The 22298-nt window shown below is 47.5% G+C and overlaps 1 protein-coding gene across 4 annotated transcripts in view; it reads right to left on the bottom strand.

Moving 5' to 3' along the window:
* Positions 1-22298, bottom strand: part of SLC12A7 (solute carrier family 12 member 7) — a 354616-nt gene that overhangs the window by 244722 nt on the left and 87596 nt on the right. The window contains exon 1 of one of the 4 annotated variants that reach the window (XM_065584172.1): positions 16558-16728. The exons of the other annotated variants lie outside the window; for them this stretch is intronic. Within the exon in view, the coding sequence (XP_065440244.1) occupies positions 16558-16597 (40 nt within the window). The 5' untranslated portion in view covers positions 16598-16728. Of the gene's footprint in view, positions 1-16557; positions 16729-22298 lie in introns of those variants that run through there. 4 annotated transcript variants of the gene reach the window in all.

The raw sequence follows: 22298 nt of genomic DNA, 5'->3' as shown, positions 1-22298 counted from the left end.
GGGGAGGGGGGACTGGTCTGCAAGGCCCCCCCACCCCTCACTCAGTAGCAGTGGCAGCGGCAGCAGCAGCAGTCTAGGGAAGAAGCTCTAGCCAGCAACAGCAATACAGGGAAGGAAGGGAAAAGGGAGAGCTCCAGCCAGCAGGGCAGGTGGAGAGGAGGAGAAGGAGGGAGATCTCCAGCCAGCAGGGTAGTCACAGAGGACACTGAGCACGCCCTGTAGTGGGGTGGACACCCACTCCTGCCCTGAGGGGTTGGAAAAGCCCTGCAGAGGGCTGGGGCTGCGGAAGAGAGCAAAACCCTGGCTGATTGGCAGAAGTGCCTGCAGCTGGGGCCACGCCCCAAACTGAGCAAGTAGGCCTTATAAGAAGGCCAGGGCAGCCAGAAGCTCAGCAGTCTTACTCTGACTAGAGAGAGACACAGGCTTGGTTACTGGGGAACTCACCTGGGGACCTAGAGTGAGGCAGGACTGGGGAAAGGCCTTAGGGGCTGGGAAGCCCTAGGCCAGCAATGCCCCAGGCTGCAGGGCCTGGTCCTAGGCCCACATAGGTATTGGGGTTGCAGAGGGGCAGCTTGAGGGTGAGTAAAGGCAGCCAGTCCAAATCCCTTGTTGCCTGTGATTGGCTGATAGACTGCAGTCCACCCTAGGGTGTGGGGGCTAGATGGTGACTGGCAGTAGCCACAATTGAGGTGATGTGGGGGTTCCCCTGGGTGTGGAGACCCAGAGAGAGTGGGGTACTGCCAGGGGGCAGCACCCAAGACAAGGGCACCGGGGTCTGGGAGGGACATGGGGGCCAACGACAGGTGGGACAGGACACCTGGCCTGCAGAGGGTGCTCTGATGACTGGTGAGCTAATTCCTGTGACGAACAGCAGGAGGTGCCGCTGGGTGAGTCTACGCCTGATTACAATAGGAATACCCAGTAGTGTCATCCATATAAATGTCTAACCACTTTTTGAAACATGCTAAGTTTCTGCACTTCAGGATCGGCACTGACTAGTTTCTGTTTGGCATTCAAGGTATTAATGCAAACCTACAAAGTCTTAAATGACTTCATCAATCTGGATCAGATCAGTGGTTCAACCATGTCTATTATTAGAAGATTCAGAAGAGAGCACAAGAAATCCTGCACTGGTCTGATCCAGTATAGCATTTCCTATGGTCTATCACACACTGGGATAATATGCTTCTAATATGAAATTCTACTTAACATAAGGCAAAGCAAACTTCAACTTGAGAAAACCAGGAAATATAGAGTTACAGTTAACATCTCCCACACCACACAACCTTAACTTTGGTAAACCAAACTTTACCTACTCCTAACAACCTGCCATTTTCTGTGTTATATTCTACACAAGGGTATGCAAAAATTTCTTCTACTTCTACTGACCCTCCCTGTATTACAGTTAGCTATATTGATCCAGGGATTAGTTGCAGCAAGTTGCCACAGCTCAGATTGCCATTTGAGGAGACATGCAGCTGAATGTAGAGGAATAAAGGATCCCCTTTTACCAGGGCTGTGATATGCAGGAGGTCCACATAGGTTATCACAATGGCCTCTCTTGGCTCTAAAATCTTAGAAAATGCAAACATTTTTTGTAAATGTCTGTAGAATTTTTAAGGCTGCTAGTATGGCTGCCCACTGTCCTCTCCAGAGGCTGACATTCACTAGATATGTCAAGGAGATGGGTGACGCTCCTCCTTGCCCCTATTTCTAACACTATTGCATATTCTCAGTGTGCACAGAATCCCACACCTGCACTGTCATTCAAGCAGTACCATGCCTTCTGTGCTGCATTATTGCCCTGGGGAATTTTAGTAGCCTGGTGGCTCCCATCACAGTGTACCAAAGATTCAGTCAGGACTCACTGAAGATGATGTCCCAGAGGGTGAATATATGTTAACATCCGGTAAGGCTTTGTTGATTTGTCTAGAGTACACAAAGTGGGTGAGTGTATGTGGTGCCTGACTAGGTTGTGTTCACTGAGCCTGACCTAAATTTGACCTTTATTCTAGAGAAGACAAGGCCTAAGAATTTTCTCCCACACTATTCCAGTGCATTTTTCACAGTGCTGAGGAAGGGTACAATCCTATGATCGCTCATGCAGACTCACGGCAATGCCCAAAGGAGGCAGAAAGTTTTGTGGGAGCATAGTGTGAGATACATTGCCTTCATTCTTTGTCTCCCAGTTTTCAGAGGTTTAAGTTTGTTTTACCTTATTTCCTGTTTCTCAGAGATGCATTTCACATTCTGGCAATATCAGTTATCCTTAGCTCTGCATAAACAATGTTTTAGGGGTGAATATTCCTTTTGTTTTGCGGAAGTGATGGTTGTGAAGCCGAGCCACGATATTTAGAGGCACCAGTTTAGGGCTGAGTTTCAGGGGAAAATGAAGGGCCTTCTTGAGAAGGCTCACGGGCTCTCAGCTACCAGCTCTGCCCTCCTCTTGGCCTCTGTGGCCTGGTCTACACTATGAGGTTAGTTCGAATTTAGCAGCGTTAAATCGAATTAACCCTGCACCCGTCCACACAACGAAGCCATTTACTTTGACATAAAGGGCTCTTAAAATCGATTTCTGTACTCCTCCCCGATGAGGGGAGTAGTGCCGAAATCGATATTGCCATTTCAAATTAGGGTTAGTGTGGCTGCAATTCGACGTTATTGGCCTCCGGGAGCTATCCCACAGTGCACCATTGTGACCGCTCTGGACAGCAATCTGCACTCAGATGCACCGGCCAGGTAGACAGGAAAAGCCCCGTGAACTTTTGAATTTCATTTCCCGTTTGCCCAGTGTGGAGAGCACAGGTGACCACGCAGAGCTCATCAGCACAGGTAACCATGCAGTCCGAGAATCGAAAAAGAGCACCAGTATGGACTGTACGGGAGATACTGGATCTGATTGCTATATGGGGAAAGGATTCCGTGCTAGCAGAACTACATTCCAAAAAGACGAAATGCCAAAACATTTGAAAAAAATCTCCAAGGGCATGATGGAGAGAGGCCACAATAGGGACTCACTACAGTGCCGCGTGAAAGTTAAGGAGCTCAGACAAGCCTACCAGAAAACCAAAGAAGCAAACGGAAGGTCTGGGGCAGAGCCACAGACATGTGGCTTCTACGCTGAGCTGCATGCAATTCTAGGGAGGGCTGCCACCACTACCCCACTCCTGACCGTGGATTCCGAGGAAGGGATAATCTCAGCCATGCCTGAGGATTCTGCGGATGGGGAAGAAGAGGACGACGACGAGCTTGCAGAGAGCACACAGCACTCCGTTCTCCCCAACTGCCAGGATCTTTTTCTCAGCCTGATTGAAGTACCCTCCCAACCCTCCCAGGGCATTATCTCAGACCATGAAGCCATGGAAGGGACCTCTGGTGAGTGTACCTTTTGTAAATATAAAACATGGTTTAAAAGCAAGCTTTTTTTAATGATTAATTTGCCCTGAGGGCTTGGAATGCATTCGTGGCCAGTACAGCTACTAGAAAAGTTTAACATGTCTGGGGATGGAGCGGAAATCCTCCAGGGACATCTCCATGAAGCTCTCCTGGAAGTACTCCAAAAGCCTTTGCAGAAGATTTCTGGGCAGGGCAGCCTTATTCCGTCCTCCATGGTAGGACACTTGACCACGCCATGCTAGTAGCAAGTAATCTGGTATCATTGCATGACAAAGCCTGGCAGCGTATGGTCCTGGTGTTTGCTGGCATTCAAGCAACATCCGTTCTTTATCTCGCTGTGTTATCCTCAGGAGAGTGATATCATTCATGATAACCTGGTTGAAATACGGGAATTTAATTAAGGGGACAGAGGTGGCCATTCCTACTGGACTGTTTGCCTGTGGCTGAACAGAAATCTTTCCCTACAGTTAGCCAAGCAGGGGGGAGAGGGATTGGTGCTAAGTTTTTCACGTTTGGCTAGCAGGGATCTCCCCTGATACCAGCCACATGGTGGGGGGAGGGGTTAAGCGATCATCCCAGAGAATTGGATGGAGTGGGGAGGATAGTTTGGTTTCTGCTGCTGCACGTTAACAGGAAAACTGCAGCACTCAACGGGCTTTGCTTGGTATGTGGGAAAGGAGGGCGCTGCTTTTCTGAAGGCTGCAGAAGCCGAAAAATGATGGCTTATCATGGCCGCATGCAAGCTGAATTCTGTTGCCCGGACCTGCATCTGTGATCTCTAACACCAAAGCCGCAGGCACTCAATATTAAGATGCAAAATGCAACCTTGTACTGAAATCACATGTGCTATGTAATGTGAATAGTGAAAGAGTATAAGCATTGTTCTGTAAAATGTATCTTTTTAAATACTTCTCTCCCTTTTTTCCCTCCCTCCCGCAGCTGCAAATTTTTCAAGCCTCCCTCCTCCGTCCCGAAGGCTATCTCAGTTAAGGCGGCGAAAAAAAAGGACATGAGATGAAATGTTCTTTGAAATCATGGAATCGACCCGCAATGAAAGAGCTCATCAGAATGAGTGGAAGGAAGTTAAAGAAGTATGGGCTGGATGAATGGACTATAACGTGGATAGAAAGCTGGCTAGATCGTCGGGCTCATCAGGTAGTGATCAACGGCTCCATGTCTAGTTGGCAGCCGGTTTTAAGTGGAGTGCCCCAGGGGTCGGTCCTGGGGCCGGTTTTGTTCAATATCTTAATTAATGATCTGGAGGATGGCGTGGACTGCACTCTCAGCAAGTTTGCAGATGACACTAAACTGGGAGGAGTGGTAGATACGCTGGAGGGTAGGGATAGGATACAGAGGGACCTAGACAAATTAAAGGATCGGGCCAAAAAAAAAAAACCTGATGAGGTTCAACAAGGACAAGTGCAGAGTCCTGCACTTAGGACAGAAGAATCCCATGCACTGCTACAGACTAGAGACTGAATGGCTAGGAAGCAGTTCTGCAGAAAAGGACCTAGGGGTTACCGTGGACGAGAAGCTGGATATGAGTCAACAGTGTGCCCTTGTTGCCAAGAAGGCTAACAGCATTTTGGGCTGTATAAGTAGGAGCATTGCCAGCAGATTGAGGGACGTGATCATTCCCCTCTATTCAACATTGGTGAGGCCTCATCTGGAGTACTGTGTCCAGTTTTGGGCCCCACACTACAAGAAGGATGTGGAAAAATTGGAAAGAGTCCAGCAGAGGGCAACAAAACTGATTAGGGGGCTGGAGCACATGACTTATGAGGAGAGGCTGAGGCAACTGGGATAGTTTAGTCTGCAGAAGAGAAGAATGAGGGGGGATTTGATAGCTGCTTTCAACTACCTGAAAGGGGGTTCCAAAGAGGATGGATCTAGACTGTTCTCAGTGGTACCTGATGACAGAACAAGGAGTAATGGTCTCAAGCTGCAGTGGGGGCGGTTTAGGTTGGATATTAGGGAAAACATTTTCACTAGGAGGGTGGTGAAGCACTGGAATGGGTTACCTAGGGAGGTGGTGGAATCTCCTTCCTTAGAGATTTTTAAGGTCAGGCTTGACAAAGCCCTGGCTGGTATGATTTAGTTGGGAATTGGTCCTGCTTTGAGCATGGGGTTGGACTAGATGACCTCCTGAGGTCCCTTCCAACCCTGATATTCTATGATGCGGTATCGAAGTACAGGAAAGATGCCAGTGAACGTGAGGACAGGAGAGACCAATGTGAGGACAGAAGGGACCAACGTGAGGACAAGAGGGACGCTCGAGATGAGAGGTGGCGGCAGGAAGATCAGAGGAGGCAGGATGCAATGCTGGGGTTGCTGCGTGAGCAAACGGACATGGTCCGGCGTCTGGTGGAGCGTCAGGAACAGCAGCAGGATCACAGAGTGCCCCTACAGCCCCTGTATAACCACCCTCACCATGTTCCATAGCCTCCTCATCCAGACATGTAAGAACGCAGGGGGGAGGCTCCGTGCACCCTCCCACTCCACCCCAGTGAACGGCCCAAGCAAAAGGCTGTCATTATTTTAAACTTTTTTAGTGGCCTTTTCCTTCCCTCCTATCCTCCTCCCAAACCCCACCCGGGCTACCTTGTCAGTTCTCTCCCTCTTTTTATAATCAATTAATAAAGAATAAAGTGGCTTTATTTCCTTTGAAAGCAAGCTGTGATTGAAGGGGGAGGGTGGGTTGCTTACAGAGAATGAGTCAATCAAGGGGGTGGGTATTCATCAAGGAGAAACAAACTAGTTTTCAAAGCTTCTCTGATGCGCAGCGGTTCCTGGTGCGCTCTTCTAATCACCCTGGTGTCTGGCTGCACATAATCAGCAGCCAGTCGATTTGCCTCAGCCTCCCACCCCGCCATAAAGGTCTCCCCCTTACTCTCTCAGAGATTGTGGAGCACACAGCAGGCAGCAATAACAATGGGAATATTGGTTTGGATGAGGTCTGAGCGAGTCAGTAACGTGCGCCAGCGACCCTTTAAACGTCCAAATGCACTTTCTACCTCCATTCTGCACTTGCTCAGCCTGTAGTTGAACAGCTCCTGACTACTGTCCAGTCTGCCTGTGTATGGCTTCATGAGCCATGGCATTAAGGGATAGGCTGGGTCCCCAAGGATAACTATTGGCATGTCAACATCCTCAATGGTTATTTTCTGGTCTGGGAAGTAAATCCCTTGCTGCAGCCATTTAAACAGATTAGTGTCCCTGAAGACGCAAGCGTCATGACCCCTTCCCGGCCAGCCCACGTTGATGTTGGTGAAACGTCCCTTGTGATCCACCAGTGCTTGCAGCACCACTGAAAAGTACCCCTTGAGGTTTATGTACTGGCTGCCCTGGTGCTCCGGTGCCAAGATAGGGATATGGGTTCCACCTATCGCCCCACCACAGTTAGGGAATCCCATTGCAGCAAAGCCATCCACTATGACCTGCACATTTCCCAGAGTCACTACCTTTGGTAGCAGCAGCTCAGTGATTGCTTTGGCTACTTGCATCACAGCAGCCCCCACAGTAGATTTGCCCACTCCAAATTGATTCCCAACTGACCGGCAGCTGTCTGGCATTGCAAGCTTCCACAGGGCTATTGCCACTCGCTTCTCAACTGTGAGGGATGCTCTCATCTTGGTATTCTGGCGCTTCAGGGCAGGGGAAAGCAAGTCACAAAGTTCCATGGAAGTCCCCTTTCGTATGCGAAAGTTTCGCAGCCATTGGGAATCGTCCCACACCTGCAACACTATGCGGTGCCACCAGGCTGTGCTTGTTTCCTGGGCCCAAGATTGGCATTCCACGGCTAGAACCTGCCCCATTAACAACATGATCTCCAAAGCGCTGGGGCCCGCGGTTTGAGAGAATTCTGTGTCCATGTACATGTCCTCATCACTCTTGTCGCCGCATTGCAGTCGCAGCCTCCTCCTCCCCTGGTTTTTCAGGTCCTGGTTCAGCATAAACTGCATGATAATGCGCGAGGTGTTTACAATGTTCATGACTGGTGTCTTGAGCTGAGCGGGCTCCATGCTATGGTATGGTGTCTGCACAGTTCACCCAGGAAAAAAGGTGCGAAACGGTTGTCTGCCATTGCTTTCATGGAGGGAGGGGTGAGGCTGTATCCAGAACCACCAGCGACAATGTTTTTTGCCCCATCAGGCATTGGGATCTCAACCCAGAATTCCAATGGGCGGGGGAGACTGCGGGAACTATGGGATAGCTACCCACAGTGCAATGCTCCGGAAGTCGACGCTAGCCTCGGTACATGGATGCACACCGCCGAATTAATGTGTTTAGTGTGGCCGCATGCACTCGACTTTATACAGTCGGTTGCCAAAAATTGAATTCTGTAAATTCGGAGTAATCCTGCAGTGTAGACATACCCTGTGTGTCCCTAGAAGTATTCAAGGTGCTATAGGGAAGGCGGAAGGTGGAGCCGATGGGCTGTGAGGAGCACATTTAACAGTTGGAAGCAACGGAGGGGCGGGAAGGGAAATTGAGCCACAGACTCCTCCTCTACATTACCCACCAAAGTAGAATAGGAAGGGTTTTGCACAACCCTCTCTGCAGCATGGGAAGACTATAGAGGTGTGAAGTGGCCCATTCAATTTCAATGAGATGTTCCCAGCTGAATGAGAACATGGAGATGAATGAAGCCTGAATCAATAGCTCTGAGACATGTGAACTACAACATTCATCTCAATGAATGTTCTCATCCCTCTTCTTCCATATCAGTGCTTGGGTATAGTGCCATGGGCCAAACACACGATTCTAAGCCCTGGTCTACACTACGGAATTACTTCGGTATAACTACGTCGCTCAGGGCGAGTTAGGTATACCAACCTAATCACTGGTGTAGACAGCACCATGTCAGCAGGAGAGCTTCTCCCGCCAACATAGCTACTGCCTCTCACAGAGGTGGATTAACTAAGCCGACAGGAGAAGCTCTCTTCCATTGGCTTACAGCATTTTAAGTGTAGACCTTCCCTCAGTTCCTCACCACCCATCTCAACACTCTGTGCCCATTCCATGCAGGAGCGGCGCCAGGGTTTTTGCCGCCCTAGGCAGCAACATTCCTCCTCTGAGCATTCGGCGGCGGGGGTCCTTCCACTCCGCATCTTCGGGGCACTTCGGCAGCGGGTCCTGGAGTGAGTGAAGGACCCGCCACCCAATTTCCGCCGAGGGCGGCAAAATGCGGCCCCTCAAATCCTTTCGCCCTAGGCAACCGCCTAGGGTTGCCTAGTGGAAGCGCCGGCCTTGATTCCATGCACCAAGCATGCCCATTCTCAACTTCTCACCCTAATCTCACTATTCTAAACACTGAACATGCCTATTCTCAGCTCCCCAAACCAGTTTCAGCACTGTTTGTTTGTACCATGTACTAAACATACCTCTTCCCAGTGCCGAGCACAGGCCCAGTCCATCATGCCTAGTGCTGCCCAGAAAGACTTCAGTGAGCCTATTTCAGCAGAATACTGATTTATCCAGGCTGGGACTCTTACACTGGCCTCTCTGCTACCATTTTCAGTGTGGCAACTAATCCTCCCATATCTGAGCATCAAACCAATCATCCCAGCCACAATACAGCCCATCCAAACTGTCTGAAGTTGGTACTTGTAGATGGGTAGATGGCACTGGGATTGCTGAACTTGCTCAAAGTTTCAAACACCACCCACGCTTCCATTATGGCCTGAAACACCAAGGAAAAGGTAGAGTAAAACTCTAATGTAAACAGGTTATAAACTCCAGAGGTTAGGCTTTAAATGGGTGGCCCTTGTGTTCAAGGGGAAGTACTCATTCCTCTAAGCCATCATGTGAGGACATTATTTGGTGTGTCACTCACCAAAGAGTTTCTGAGAAAACAGTAGCCCTCACAGAGGTCAAAATAGAGAAGTTAAAGCTTTTAGCAGGCAATAACTTAAAATATTTCTAAATATATCCTTGGTGTAGTTCTATAGCTTATCCCAGAGGCAGTCCAAGATAGATTTTTCCACAGCTCAACATCAGAACTCTTGTAAGAATCTGAAATTGTTTAAGCATACATTTTAGAGGGGCTTTGGGAAAACCCTTGACCAAACAACCCCAGAACTGCTCAGTTTTTGCCACAGCATCACATGGGGAACTCATGTTCAGTTGCTCGGCCACTATGGCCCCTAATTCCTTTCCAGATTCACTGCTTTGCAGTATACAGTTCCCATTCTGTAGGCATGGCCTACATTCTTTTTTCCTAGCAGTATAATCTTGCATTTAGCTGTACTGAAATGCATTTTGTTTGAGTAAGCCCAGCTCACCATGTCTCTCCCAAACTCCAATTCTGCCCCTATGGTGGCATACCAATGTTCAAGTCAGCCTCCCTCTGTAGATGGGTTTTAGAGCAATTTGAATATTTAAAGCAACTCCTTATTGGGGAAACATTATCTGAGGGATCCCTGGACCAAATGCCCACAAACTTGCACAGCTAACTACCTCTGACCCTGATGAGGCATAGTAGTTTTCTAATCAATCTGAGCATTCATGTGGATTTTAGAGCATATTGAAATACCAGCTCCTAAACCAGAAACTTTTTTGCTCTCAGGGCAAACTTCCAAAAAGACCCACTTTGCAGCCCCTCAGCTGATGCAGAATGCAGGTGGAGAGTAATTAATGAGCACAATACACATTCTCTGAAAGCTGTCCAGAGCTGGACTTGAATTCACAGTACATGGATATGAATGAGGTTTGATGGCCACAGCATGCCAACTTGAACCACCTAGTTATTCTGACATCAGTCTACCTGCAAATATTCTAGCTTGCAACAGAGTCCCAGTACTGCTGAACATGCACAAATGACATTTACAGGTGTGTCACCAAGGCTCAAGATACACTGCCAATCCAACTTTTAAAATATGGCTTCCCCAAAGAAAGAGTGGGTGCTAGACACTAACTGGGATCAAATATGATATTAGTTTGGGATCAGATCAGAGCCATATTTTGAGCCCCAGATATATGTAAAAACAGTTGTAAGAACCATAACTGAGCATTAAAACAGTGCTCCTGTGGTGGGGCTGCTGCTCCAGCACTGGACTCAGCCCCAGCCATTGCTCCTGCGCTAGGGCCACACAGCTGCTCCACCCATAGGCTCCGACTCCATGGGTGCTCCAGCCCTGGAGCACCCACAGGGAAAAATTGGTGGGTGTTCTGCACCCACCGGCAGCTCCCTGGCCCAGCTCACCTCTGCTCTGCCGCCTCCTCCCCTGAGTGCGCCGCTGAGTCCTGCTTCTCCCGCTCCCTCCCAGGGCTTGCACTGCGAAACAGCTGTTTCGTGCGGCAAGCGGTAGGAGGGAGGGGGAGGAGGAGGAACGCGGCATGCTCAGGGAAGAGGCGGGGCCAGGGTGAGGATTTGGGGAGGGGTCTAATAGGGGCAGGGAGGGGGCAAAGTCGGGGCAGGGGCAGGGGAGCACGAGCACCCACTGGCGCCAAGGAAAGTTGGTGCCTGTGGTTCCACCCACACTGCTCTGGTGGGGGCTGAAGCCAAAGAAGTCACGGAGGTCCATTGAAGTCACGGAATCCATGACCTCCATGACAAAATCATATTCTTAATCATAGTGTAGACAGCATTAAAACACCCGGGTCAGGAGGGCGAGAGATGTGGGTCTCTGCCCAAGAGAGAGGATGGCTGGGAGCGGAAAACTTTAAGCGGATGCCCTTGGGGGACCAAAGAAAAGAAATACAGATATAGTTTTAATGAACTGTGACAGGCCATACCATCAAGGGCTCGTTCACCTGCATATCTACCAATGTGATATATGCCATCATGTGCCAGCAATGCCCCTCTGCCATGTACATTGGCCAAACCGGACAGTCTCTACGCAAAAGAATTAATGGACACAAATCTGACATCAGGAATCATAATACTCAAAAACCAGTGGGAGAACACTTTAACCTGTCTGGTCATTCTATGTCAGACCTGCAGGTGGCTATCTTACAACAGAAAAACTTCAAAAACAGACTCCAACGAGAGACTGCTGAGCTGGAATTGATATGCAAACTAGACACAATCAACTCAGGATTGAATAAGGACTGGGAATGGCTGAGCCATTACAAACATTGAATCTATCTCCCCTTGTAAGTATTCTCAAACTTCTTATCAAACTGTTTGTACTGGGCTATCTTGATTATCACTTCAAAAGTTTTTTTTCTCTTACTTAATTGGCCTCTCAGAGTTGGTAAGACAACTCCCATCTGTTTATGCTCTCTGTATGTGTGTATATATATCTCCTCAATATTTATTCCACTCTATATGCATCCGAAGAAGTGGGCTGTAGTCCACGAAAGCTTCTGCTCTAATAAATTTGTTAGTCTCTAAGGTGCCACAAGTACTCCTGTTCTTTTTGCAAATTTATCTCCCTTCATCCTATCTAAGGCCTTGTCTACACTACAGGGAAAATTCCATCTAAGCTATGCAATTTAAGTTATATGAATAGCATAGCTTAAATCGACGTAGCTTAGATCTACTTACTGCTGGGTCCACACTACACAATGGCGATAGGAGATGCTCTCCCATCAACTCACCCTACTCTTCTCGATCTGGTGAGAAGTCAACGGGAGAGCAAGTGGCGATCAATTTAGCGGGTCTTAGACAGATGCATCAATTGCCGCGCGTAGATCCCCTGGTAAGTGTAAAAAGCCCTAATATATCAGCCTGTCTTTCAACATCTCTTTATAGGTTTCCCAGTTGTCTTCTTAAACAGAACATGATGAAAACTAAGTTCTTGATCTTCCCTTCAACACACCCCAAGTCTTTCCCTTTCTCCATCACCATGGACACCAGACACCTGCACATCTTTACAGTCACTGTGGTGTCATCTTTGACTTTGCACTCAACTGTATCATATTCAAGCGTTACCTAGGGAGGTGGTGGAATCTCCTTCCTTGGAGGTTTTTAAGGCCCAGCTTGACAAAGCCCTGGCTGAGATGATTTAGTTGGGAATTGGTCCTGCTTTGAGCAGGGGGTTGGACTAGATGACCTCCTGAGGTCCCTTCCAACCCTGATATGAAATGATTCTATGATTCAAGCCATTTCTAAATCTCGGTACTTGCCGCCCCACCTCCACTCTTCTTTTTTTTTTTTTTTTTTTTAATTACATCATCTCTAAAATCCAGCCTTTCCTCTTTGTCACTAGTCAAAACTCTCATCCAAGCCTTTAGCATTTCATATCTTAAGTACTTCAACCTCCTCTTTTCTGGCCTTAAAGTACTGCTACCTTGCTCCACTCAAATCTATTAAGAGTGCCGCTGATGCTGCAAAAATAACACTCGTGGCTCATCACTCTGGCCACATCATCCCCCATTGTATGTCGCTACACTAGCTCCCCGTTCACCTCTTCATTAAATAAAAGCTTCTTGTCTTTAAGACCCTTCCTAATTTAGCTACACTGTACCTAGCTGACCTATTGGGATGAATTATGCTTTCACTCTGCCAGCATTCCCAGTCCTGAATACTCACCAATCAGCTTCTCCCAAAAACATCTCTGTGCTTTCTCCTGTGCTACTGGTGAGGAAAATTCTCTGACAAAATCCAAATAGCCACTATGTTATCCTTCAGACTCCTTTCAAAACCCAGCCTAATGTTCATGGTGAGGAAGGTGACAAGCTGTGACTATTTCTTTTCCTCTTCTTTCCTTTTCCTACTCCTTTCCCCAAGCCCCAGTCATTAAAAGACAAAACAAAACTGTAGCAAGGAAGTGTGGCCTCCCACAGAGGGAACGCCCTAAGCCACCTGTTGGGCGGAGCCAGGAGGACATGCCAGAAGCAGAGGTGTAGGCCTGAGATTTAACTCACCTTATACTAAACCAGCCTTGGGTGAAACTCAGGGAGTTCACAACTAAAATTAAGGAAAAAAAGCTCCACTGCTGCTAAGGTGTCCCCACCTCAAGAATGCCCCTAACAAGTTATAACACCAAGTGTTGTAAAGTAGAGACACCCAGGCACTGGGAACTTTAGGGAGGAAACAGAAAGACCCCAAGAACTGGTCAAATAGATAAGATAAGATCAGACCATCTGCACAAACAAAGAAGGTAATAAATAACTTACAATTTGGGCATGAGAGATAAAATGTAAAAAGAGTTGAGCAGGGAGGAGAAACCATAGGTGCCGGTAAAAATTTTGTTACCTAGGGGTACTGAATAATGTGATAGGTTTAGTGAAGCTAAAGGAGGTAGCTGGACTGGAATTTAACGTCAAGCTGCTAGAAGTCTGATCCCTCTCCATGACTGTGACGTCCAAAGGCATCACTGGAAACCCCCAGATGAGAGGATCCTGACTGGTTATCAGGTGAATTTTGTCTGTATATTGGGAGTGGTGATCATAAGAGATTTGCTTGGTATGTGTATTCTGTGTGTGTTGCTAATAAATAGATGTTTAGAGCACAGCTGTGCAAGGCTCTCACTGGGAAAAGGTTCCGCAGACCCGTAGAGCCCTGAGCCCCGTGGGAAAGGGCAGGTACCTAAATTGACCAGGCCACGCCTTGAGCTCTTGTAGGGTATAGATTTTGAACCCTTGGTAGGGTATGTGCCCTAGATTTTTTGCAGGTAACAGAGGGACAGGACAGGACAGGAAGAGGAAGCATAAAAGGCTGGATCAGCAGCTCAGTTGGGAGGGAGCTGCAGAGGGAGACAGACACATCTTCCCTGCTGCTGGAGTGGGATGCTGAGGAGAACTGCAGCTACCCCAAGGGCCTGTGCGAGCTTCCAGAGAGCCCTGCCACTCCCGATGCCGAGGAGCAGCTACTGCTACCCTTGGCAGTATATCCCGAGGAGACTGAGGATGACCCCTGGACGCAGGTACACCCGAGCGGGAGAGTAGGAAGCAGCCCAACAACCAACAGTCTGGTTGAGAGCTGGCCTGGTACAAGGTCAGCATGTTGTGGGCGGATCCCCACTGATCCAGTGGTGGACCACTCCACCACTGTTAGGGTCCTGGGCTGGGATGCAGTAGTTAGGTGGGCCCACATCCCCCCTGCCACCCCACCCCTGGGGTGGCAGTACTCCCCCTCCATAGGCAAGGAGGCCTAGACTCCTTGGACACCCCTGCCTGAGCCCCATAGATTGGGCTGGTGCTACAGCTCTGACTGCAGGCCAGAACCTTGTCTGTTTGCTGGCCCACCCTGCTTAAAGACTGGGCAAATAAAATGCAACCACTTGGCCTAGTTGTGGGTCAGAACCCATACTGTTTACAGCCCCACCCCACTTGAAGGCCAGGGCCTACTGAGAACTGCTAACTCCCCCACTTTTTTCTTCATTTGGAGAATAATCTAGCAGGCCAAACTGTGAGAAGGCATGACCTCCCTCAGAGGCCACAACAGCCTACAAAAACAAAAACCTACACTTTTAACAAAGCTGTGCCAGTTCTTCACCAGATTTATTTGCTTACATATTTTATCCCACCCACTATCCTTCCCCCATTTGTGCTTTTAGATTGTAAGCCCTTCTAGGCAGAGATTGTATGTGTTTATACAGCCCCACAATGACGAGGACTCAATCCTATTTGGGGCATTTGGTGCTACCTTAATAATAAAACAAAATTTCTATTTCAGTTTTACAGTGCTGCTAAACACAATTTGGATGTAAGGTATAAGCTCATCAGCACAAATCAGATTTGGAATTTCAGAGCGTTCAGCTGAGGGTATAGTTGCATGAACAGTCTAAGGTTTAATCTGCTCTGCTGTTTATTTTGTTGTTGTTTTGTGTTTTAAACATGTCTCTATTTTGCCCCTCAAAATGGTTAGCATAGGTTCTTCACTACAATCTTTTGCAGTACATTTTTATGTTTGGTGAAAATCTGTATTTATGTAACATTTTGTTACTATACATATTGCTTATGCAGAAACACTATTTTTGTAAATACAGGATTGCTTTAAGTAAGTTTTAGTAAGAATTTATTATAACTGATCAAACTTATCTATGTCCTTTTTAAAAAAAATTAAAAATAATTAAAAATAGAATGATGCAGCCTTAATGCTGAACTAATATACAGGTTTGGTTACCCCCTTCCTCCCAATATTCAGACCCCTACATCATTTCAAATTCTAAATTAAAAACTGACTTTCTTGTAAACGTAATAACTTTCTTTTTAATGTTACAAGGCTTTGCCTTTTTAGCAGTCCTGGCTACAAACAGAATAAATCCTGGTCCTGCATTATCAGCTTTTAAAACCCAAAACACATTTACAGGAAACTGTACATCAGATGTACAAGATGGTGTTTCCTCTCCCCCCTTCCCCAGTATTTTTATTGTTTAAACACTGTAAAAATAAAGAAACATTTAAAAACTAAATGCAGTTTGAAATATAAGCTGACAAAAGGAATTTTAAAGTTTTGACAGAAACTACTCCTATCTCACTTCATCGTGACTAGATATTTCAGATCCCAAAGACATTTTTATGATGTTAGATGCCTGATACCTTTGAGTGTCTAGGCACAATAGAGCAAATTATAGGCAGGCTTAGCCCAGCAATGAAATTCAAAGTTAAGTTTGTGTCCTAACCTAAACTATTTTTTGCATTTAATTATATATTGAATTAATTTGTACAACAAGCCAGAATTCAAAATGGCAATTACCAGGTTTAAATTTCAAAATGTAAAACAAACAAAACAAAACAAAAACTAGTAAAAAGATTTTCTTCAGAAAATGTATAGTTGTATGTATGTATAGCTGTTTATTTATGAACACTAGAGTTGACAGGTTTCTCCAATCCAATGCAAGTTATTCAAGTTAAAGTTAAATTACTTTACAAAGACATTTCCATATAATCTAATGCTTATATAATATATAAAAAATACATTAAATTGTATCTTGCACTGTTTTTATCAGTGACTGGCATTGTTTACTTAAATTATACTGAAAAGCAGAATTAGGAATACTTAAACTGCCTCTCTCTAAGCCTTTTACATAATGGAGGATTCTGATACTGCACCACTCAACCATCTTGTCAACATAGTAATTAAAATTAAAAATTTAGTAATTTAAGAAACATGTTGATATTAAAACCAAGTACCGTATACTTTTAATGAAAATAGTCTGTAAAAACTCTTAATCCTTTGAAGTACCCTCAGTTTACTCCCAACTAAAAGAGTATCAACTGTCAAATATCAAACACTTTTATTTTAAAAAATAAAATAAAAAGACTCACCCACGCGTGGCCCACCTTCCTCATAATCCTGTTCATTCATGATAAAATAAACTAAAATCTGCTAGCTCTTCAGGTATCACGAAATGAAACAGCAGGAAGCTGACAGTTGTCCCCTCTCCGTTTTGTGCAAGACCTCAAATCCTATCTCTCAGTAGTAGTGGATTAATCCTGAGGCAAGTCATCAAGGCTTCGTGCAGTTTAAAGTATGCATATGACACAAAGCCAAGCTGCACTCTAGCAGCAGTACACTCCAACAGAATTAAGCTACATGATCTTTATCAATGGTAAAGACATTTGACATTAGTAACTTAGGCCCTGCCCTTATCACTGAGTGTAGTGTTTGAGTAGGAAGATTTAAACTGTGCCTGCAGCCAACTATACTTAGCAGAAGTAATAACAGAAATCTTATTTTAGAAAATATTTCCATTAAGAAAATATAAGCACATAAGACTGGACAGTTCCCTGCTATCGCAAGCATCATCCTCATATAATCTTTGTGCATATGAGCAATGAATGATGATATTAATGTAATCCAATAGTTATTTCATTATGCATAAGCTAATTTCTTTTTGGGTCAAATATATAATCACAAATATATTTCATGTTAAAGCGTAATTACAGTTCAAAGTGACATTTGGTTAAATCTCTTGTTTGTAAACACAGTTTTCTTTAATTGCAAGCACTGTTCTGGTTTTAAATTTCTATATGAAGTCATTTGTATGTATTAAACAAATACTCAACAACTTTAAGCAATTTAGGACAGCCTCTTGAGTTGCTGTTTAATGCATGTTATTACTTTGAAAAGGTGACTTCCTATGGTCAAATCTTAGATTCAAATATTAAATCCAGCTCTTTCTTCAACCATAAATAATCATTAACTCCATATACACTAACACAGGGTGGGCAAACTTTTTCGCCTGAGGGCCACATCTGGGTATAGAAATTGTATGGCGGGCCATGAATGCTCACAAAATTGGGGTTGGGGGGCGGGGTGAGGGTTCTGGCTGGGTATGTGTGCTCCAGGGTGGGGCCAGAAATGAGGTCAGGGTGTGGGAGGGGGCGGTGGGGGGGGTGAGGACTTTGGCTAGGGGTGCAGGCTCTGGGGTGGGGCTGAGGATGAGGGGTTTGGGGTGCAGGAGGGTGCTCCGGGTTGGGACCGGGGGTTGGGGCATGGTGTGTGGCTCAGGGGTGCAGGGTCTAGGTGGTGCTTACCTCAAGCAGTTCCCGAAAGCAGCACCATGTCCTCCCTCCAGCTCCTACACGGAGCCGCAGCCAGGTGGCTCTGCTTCACACTGCCCCGTCCGCAGGCACTGCCCCTGCAGCTCCCATTGGCTGCGGTTCCCAGCCAATAGGAGCTGCGGGGGCAGCGCTTGGGGAGGAGGCAGCATGTGGAGCGGAGCCTCGTGGCAGCCCCTAGTCATAGGAGCCAAGGGGGGACATGCCGCTGTTTCTGGGAGCCGCACGCAGAGGCCCCCGACCCTGCTCCCCAGCTGAAGCGCCGGAGCAGGGCAAGCCCCAGACCCTGCTCCCCAGCAGGAGCTCTAGGGCCAGATTAAAATGGCTGGTGGGCTGGATGCGGCCCACAGGCCGCAGGCCCACCCCTGTTATAACGGCTTCATTGATAATAAATTTATTTCACGCAGAGGCTTTTTTAAATGGGAAATTTAGAATAATGTACAATACATCTGTATTGGAGGCTGAAATCTAAGATAACTGATGAGAATACCTACAAGCCCAGACACAGATTCCATAGGGTAAAACAAAATTAAAAATGTAATTTGCTAATTGAAATAGATTTAAAAGACACTACATAAAGCATGTATGAGAAGGACATTGGAGTAGTAGTGGTCACGAACCACATTTCCACATTGGTGCAGTAGAACCTGATTGTAAGCCAGATAAAAGAACTAACTCAGGTAGATATTATTTGCGGTACAAAACAATCAATCAGGGCTTTTTTGCATCAATTAAAAAGCTTGTCTGCTTACAGTTATAAAAGTTTCCTTCTGAGCGGTTTAAGACATATGCCTCTCAAACCTCTATCCTCTCAGAAGTAACACCAAAGTAAAGAGAGATCCTATGTCATAGACTAGATAGGTTCCCTTGTTTAGGGTTACCATTCGTCTGGATTCTCCCGGACATGTCCAGCTTTTTAAGCTAAAAATAGCATCCGGGGGGAATTTGTAAATGTCCGGACTTCCCCCCCATGCAGAGCACGCGCGGCTAACAGTGCAGCCGGCCGGATGGTGTCACTTACATGGGGCTCCGACAGCCAGAGAAAGCCCCTCCTCCTCCCCCCTGCAGCAGAAATCACTCCCCCCCTCCCTCCCTCCCTCCCTGCATTCGCAGATCGGCTCCGGCAGTCTGGAGCTCCTCCCCCACTGCTGCCCAGCGTGCCCACGAGCGGCTCAGGCAGTTCCTGAGCAAGTTCACCGAGGCATTAGGTGAAGAAAGGCCAACAACAAGGGGGCCAGGGGGTCGGAGAAGGGGCAGTCAAGAGACGGGGGGGTCGAGAGTTCGGGGGGGCTTTCTGGGGGTGTGGATAAGGTTTTGGGCAGTCAGGGTACAGGTAGGGGGTAGGGTCCTGGGGGGCATTTGGGGGGGGGGTCTTAGGAGGGGGCAGTTAGGGGACAAGGAACAGGGAGGCTTAGGTAGGGGGTGGGGTTCTGGAGGGCACTTAGGGGCAGGGGTCCCAGGAGGGGGCAGTCAGGGGACAAGGAGCGGGGGGGGATGTTTGGGAGTTCTGGGGGGGCTGTCAGGGGGCAGGAGTGCGGAGAGGGATTGGAGCAGTCAGGGGACAGGGAGCAGAGGGGTTTAGATGGGTCGGGAGTTTTGGGGGGGCTTTCAGGGGGTGGAGAGTGGTTGGATGGGGCGTGGGAGTCCCAGGGGTCTGTCTGGGGGTGGGGGTGTGGATAAGGGGTGGGGCAGTCAGGGTACAGGTAGAGTCCTAGGGGGCCAGTTAGGATGGGGGGAGGGTCTCAGGAGGGGGCAGTCAGGGGACAAGAGGCAGGGAGGCTTAGGTAGGGGGTGGACTTCTGGGGGGCAGTTAGGGGCAGGGGTCCCAGGAGGGGGCAGTCAGGGGACAAGGAGCAGGGGGAGGGTTGGGGGTTCTGAGGGGGGGGAAGTGGGAGGGGCAGGGGCGGGGCTCCTCCCGTCCTCTTTTTTGCTTGCTGGATTATGGTAACCCTACCTTGTTCCAAGAGACAATTTATTGCTATAAGTATGTACAGCAGCAGCATCTATGACAACTCCCTCTCCAATCCCTTATGTCATGGTAATACCTACTGAGGAGTGGAGGAGAGCATATATCAGCCGGGGTTAGCAGGACAAATGTTTAAGAGCTGCACAATGGAAAGTAGCAGAAACTGAGACTCCTCTCCTAAGGCAGCTGGCCTGCCTGAAGACTGAACAAAAAACAGGGGGAAAGGACCCCCTTAAAGCTATGTTTGCCAAATGTGCCAGGATGTCTATACTTAAGAGTAGTGAATTCACCCACAAAACAGCCAAAAACAGCAAGAGTTCCTGGTACAAGACCCTTCAAGCTACAGATAAGCATTTCCTTTTTCTTCCCAACTTACAAATTAAACATTCTCACTCTTTTCAGGACTCACAACAGTCACCTGCAAGTGTACACAGGCTAAAGCTCTGTCTTCATACATGGCAGAGGCTGAATCAGCGATACTCAAACTGAGGCTCGAGAGCTGCAAATGGCTCTATATCTCTTGTAACCCTTTGCAGCACATGATATTAAAACACTGTGTGATTTAATTACCTGACCTAAGTTATAACCAATCAGGATTCTTTTACTATGTTATTAACCAATTTTAGTTGAGACAATAATAATACTTGGTCAGTTATTGTGCTATAAGAATAACATATATATTATATATACATAAACTAAATATTTCCCATCATGCTGTTTAAATATGAATATATAGTACTGTAGCAAATGAAACGATGAATTCACACTTTTGTGGCTCTTTTGGGTAATGTTGATCTCTAACTTGGCTCCTGAACCACTGATGTCTGAGTATCGCTGGGTTAAACACTCTGTCAGTTCTGAAGTCATTAGAAGGGGAGCTACAAATGCATTTTACTTCAAAGTCAGTGCAAGGCATCAACCCTTCACTAATGAAGACAAAAGATACCTCTGTCTCAAGAAATGGAAATCCACACTGGTGCTTATTTCACACACAGATTTTACCCAAAAAGGGTACTCAGGCAGACTGAGTTAACTATTTGCAAAGTCCAAAAGTTCACTAGACGCTTTCACCAGGATTAAAACTAACTATGATTGTTCCGTTTACCATGTAAGTAGATTGACACCATGAGAGTGAATTAATATCCAAAAAGATAATATTTCTGCTGTCCAGAAGTCGTTCTCAGCAACAGGATTTCAGAAATACAGTACTTATTGAGTTCCGACACTCAAGACAGAAAAAGAAAAAAAGTAATTCTACAAAATTTTTAGGGTTGGCAAATAGTGGGAGATGTTTAGCACAAAATTGTTGGTTGGCAAATAATGGGAGATGTTCACAAATATTCAATTTAAAACAATTTTGATTCACTATATTCACAACCTTTTTTAGTTATTTCCTCCCAAACATTTGTGAGATCAAAATTTTGTTTTAAATATTTTAATAAAACTAACTTCATCATTGTATCCAAAATTCATTTTGAGATTAAGACCAGCATTTTCAAAGCTGGGTGCCTAAATTTAAGCCCCTAAATCCATATTTAGGGAGCTAAATAAAAATAGCTTGATTTTCAAAGCTCCTCATCACCCAAAAACCCCACTGAAACTAATGGCATAGCCACCCACCTATGAGTGAAGTAATCATTATATATAATAATGCACTCTTTGGGAAGGATGTCTAGGGAGCAGCAGGGCATCCTTCAGTAGGGTTAGACGTAGTTAAGGTTAAGATTTTTTCACAGGTATTTTTAGTAAAAGTCACGGACAATAAACAAAAATCACAGAAGCCTGACTTTTACTGTCCCTGACTTTTCCTAAAAATACCAGGGGGAAGAAGGAACTAACAGTCAGGGGTGCCAGCTCCTGCTCCAGCCCCGGGTGGCTGCTCCAGCCCAGCCTCCAGGAATTGCTCTAGCCCTGGATGGTGTCCCAGCCCACTGGCCCAACCCTGGCTATTGACCACTGCTCTGGTGGGGGCTGAAGCCAAAGTAGTCATGGGGGTCCCTTAAAGACACAGAATGTGTCCTCCATTAGGGTTACCATACGTCCGGATTTTCCCGGACATGTCCGGCTTTTTGGGCTCCAAATCCCCGTCCGGGGGGAAATCCCAAAAAGCCGGACATGTCCGGGAAAATCGGACATGCGGTCGGCGGCTCGGGTGCCGGGCCGGGGGCTCGGCCGGCGGTGCTCGGGGGGGCCCGGGGCCGGGGGGCTCGGCCGGCGGTGCTCGGGGGGGCCGGGCCGGGGGGCTCGGCCGGCGACTCGGGTGCCGGGGGCCGGGCCGGGTGCCGGCGGTGCTCGGGGGGGCCGGGGGCCGGGCCGGGTGCCGGGCCGGGTGCCGGCGGTGCTCGGGGGGGCCCGGTGCCGGGCAGGGCCGGGGGGCTCGGCCGGCGGCTCGGGTGCCGGGCCGGGTGCCGGCGGTGCTCGGGGGGGCCGGGTGCTGGGCCGGGCCGGGGGCTCGGCCGGCGGTGCTCGGGGGGGCCCGGTGCCGGGCCGGGCCGGGGGGCTCGGCCGGCGGCTCGGGTGCCGGGTGCCGGGCCAGGTG

This window comes from Chrysemys picta, chromosome 2 (genome assembly GCF_011386835.1).
Source record: "Chrysemys picta bellii isolate R12L10 chromosome 2, ASM1138683v2, whole genome shotgun sequence".
Lineage (NCBI taxonomy): Eukaryota > Metazoa > Chordata > Testudines > Emydidae > Chrysemys > Chrysemys picta.
The sequence above is the reverse complement of the archived record's forward strand: the minus strand, read 5'-3'. Positions and strand labels throughout refer to the sequence as shown.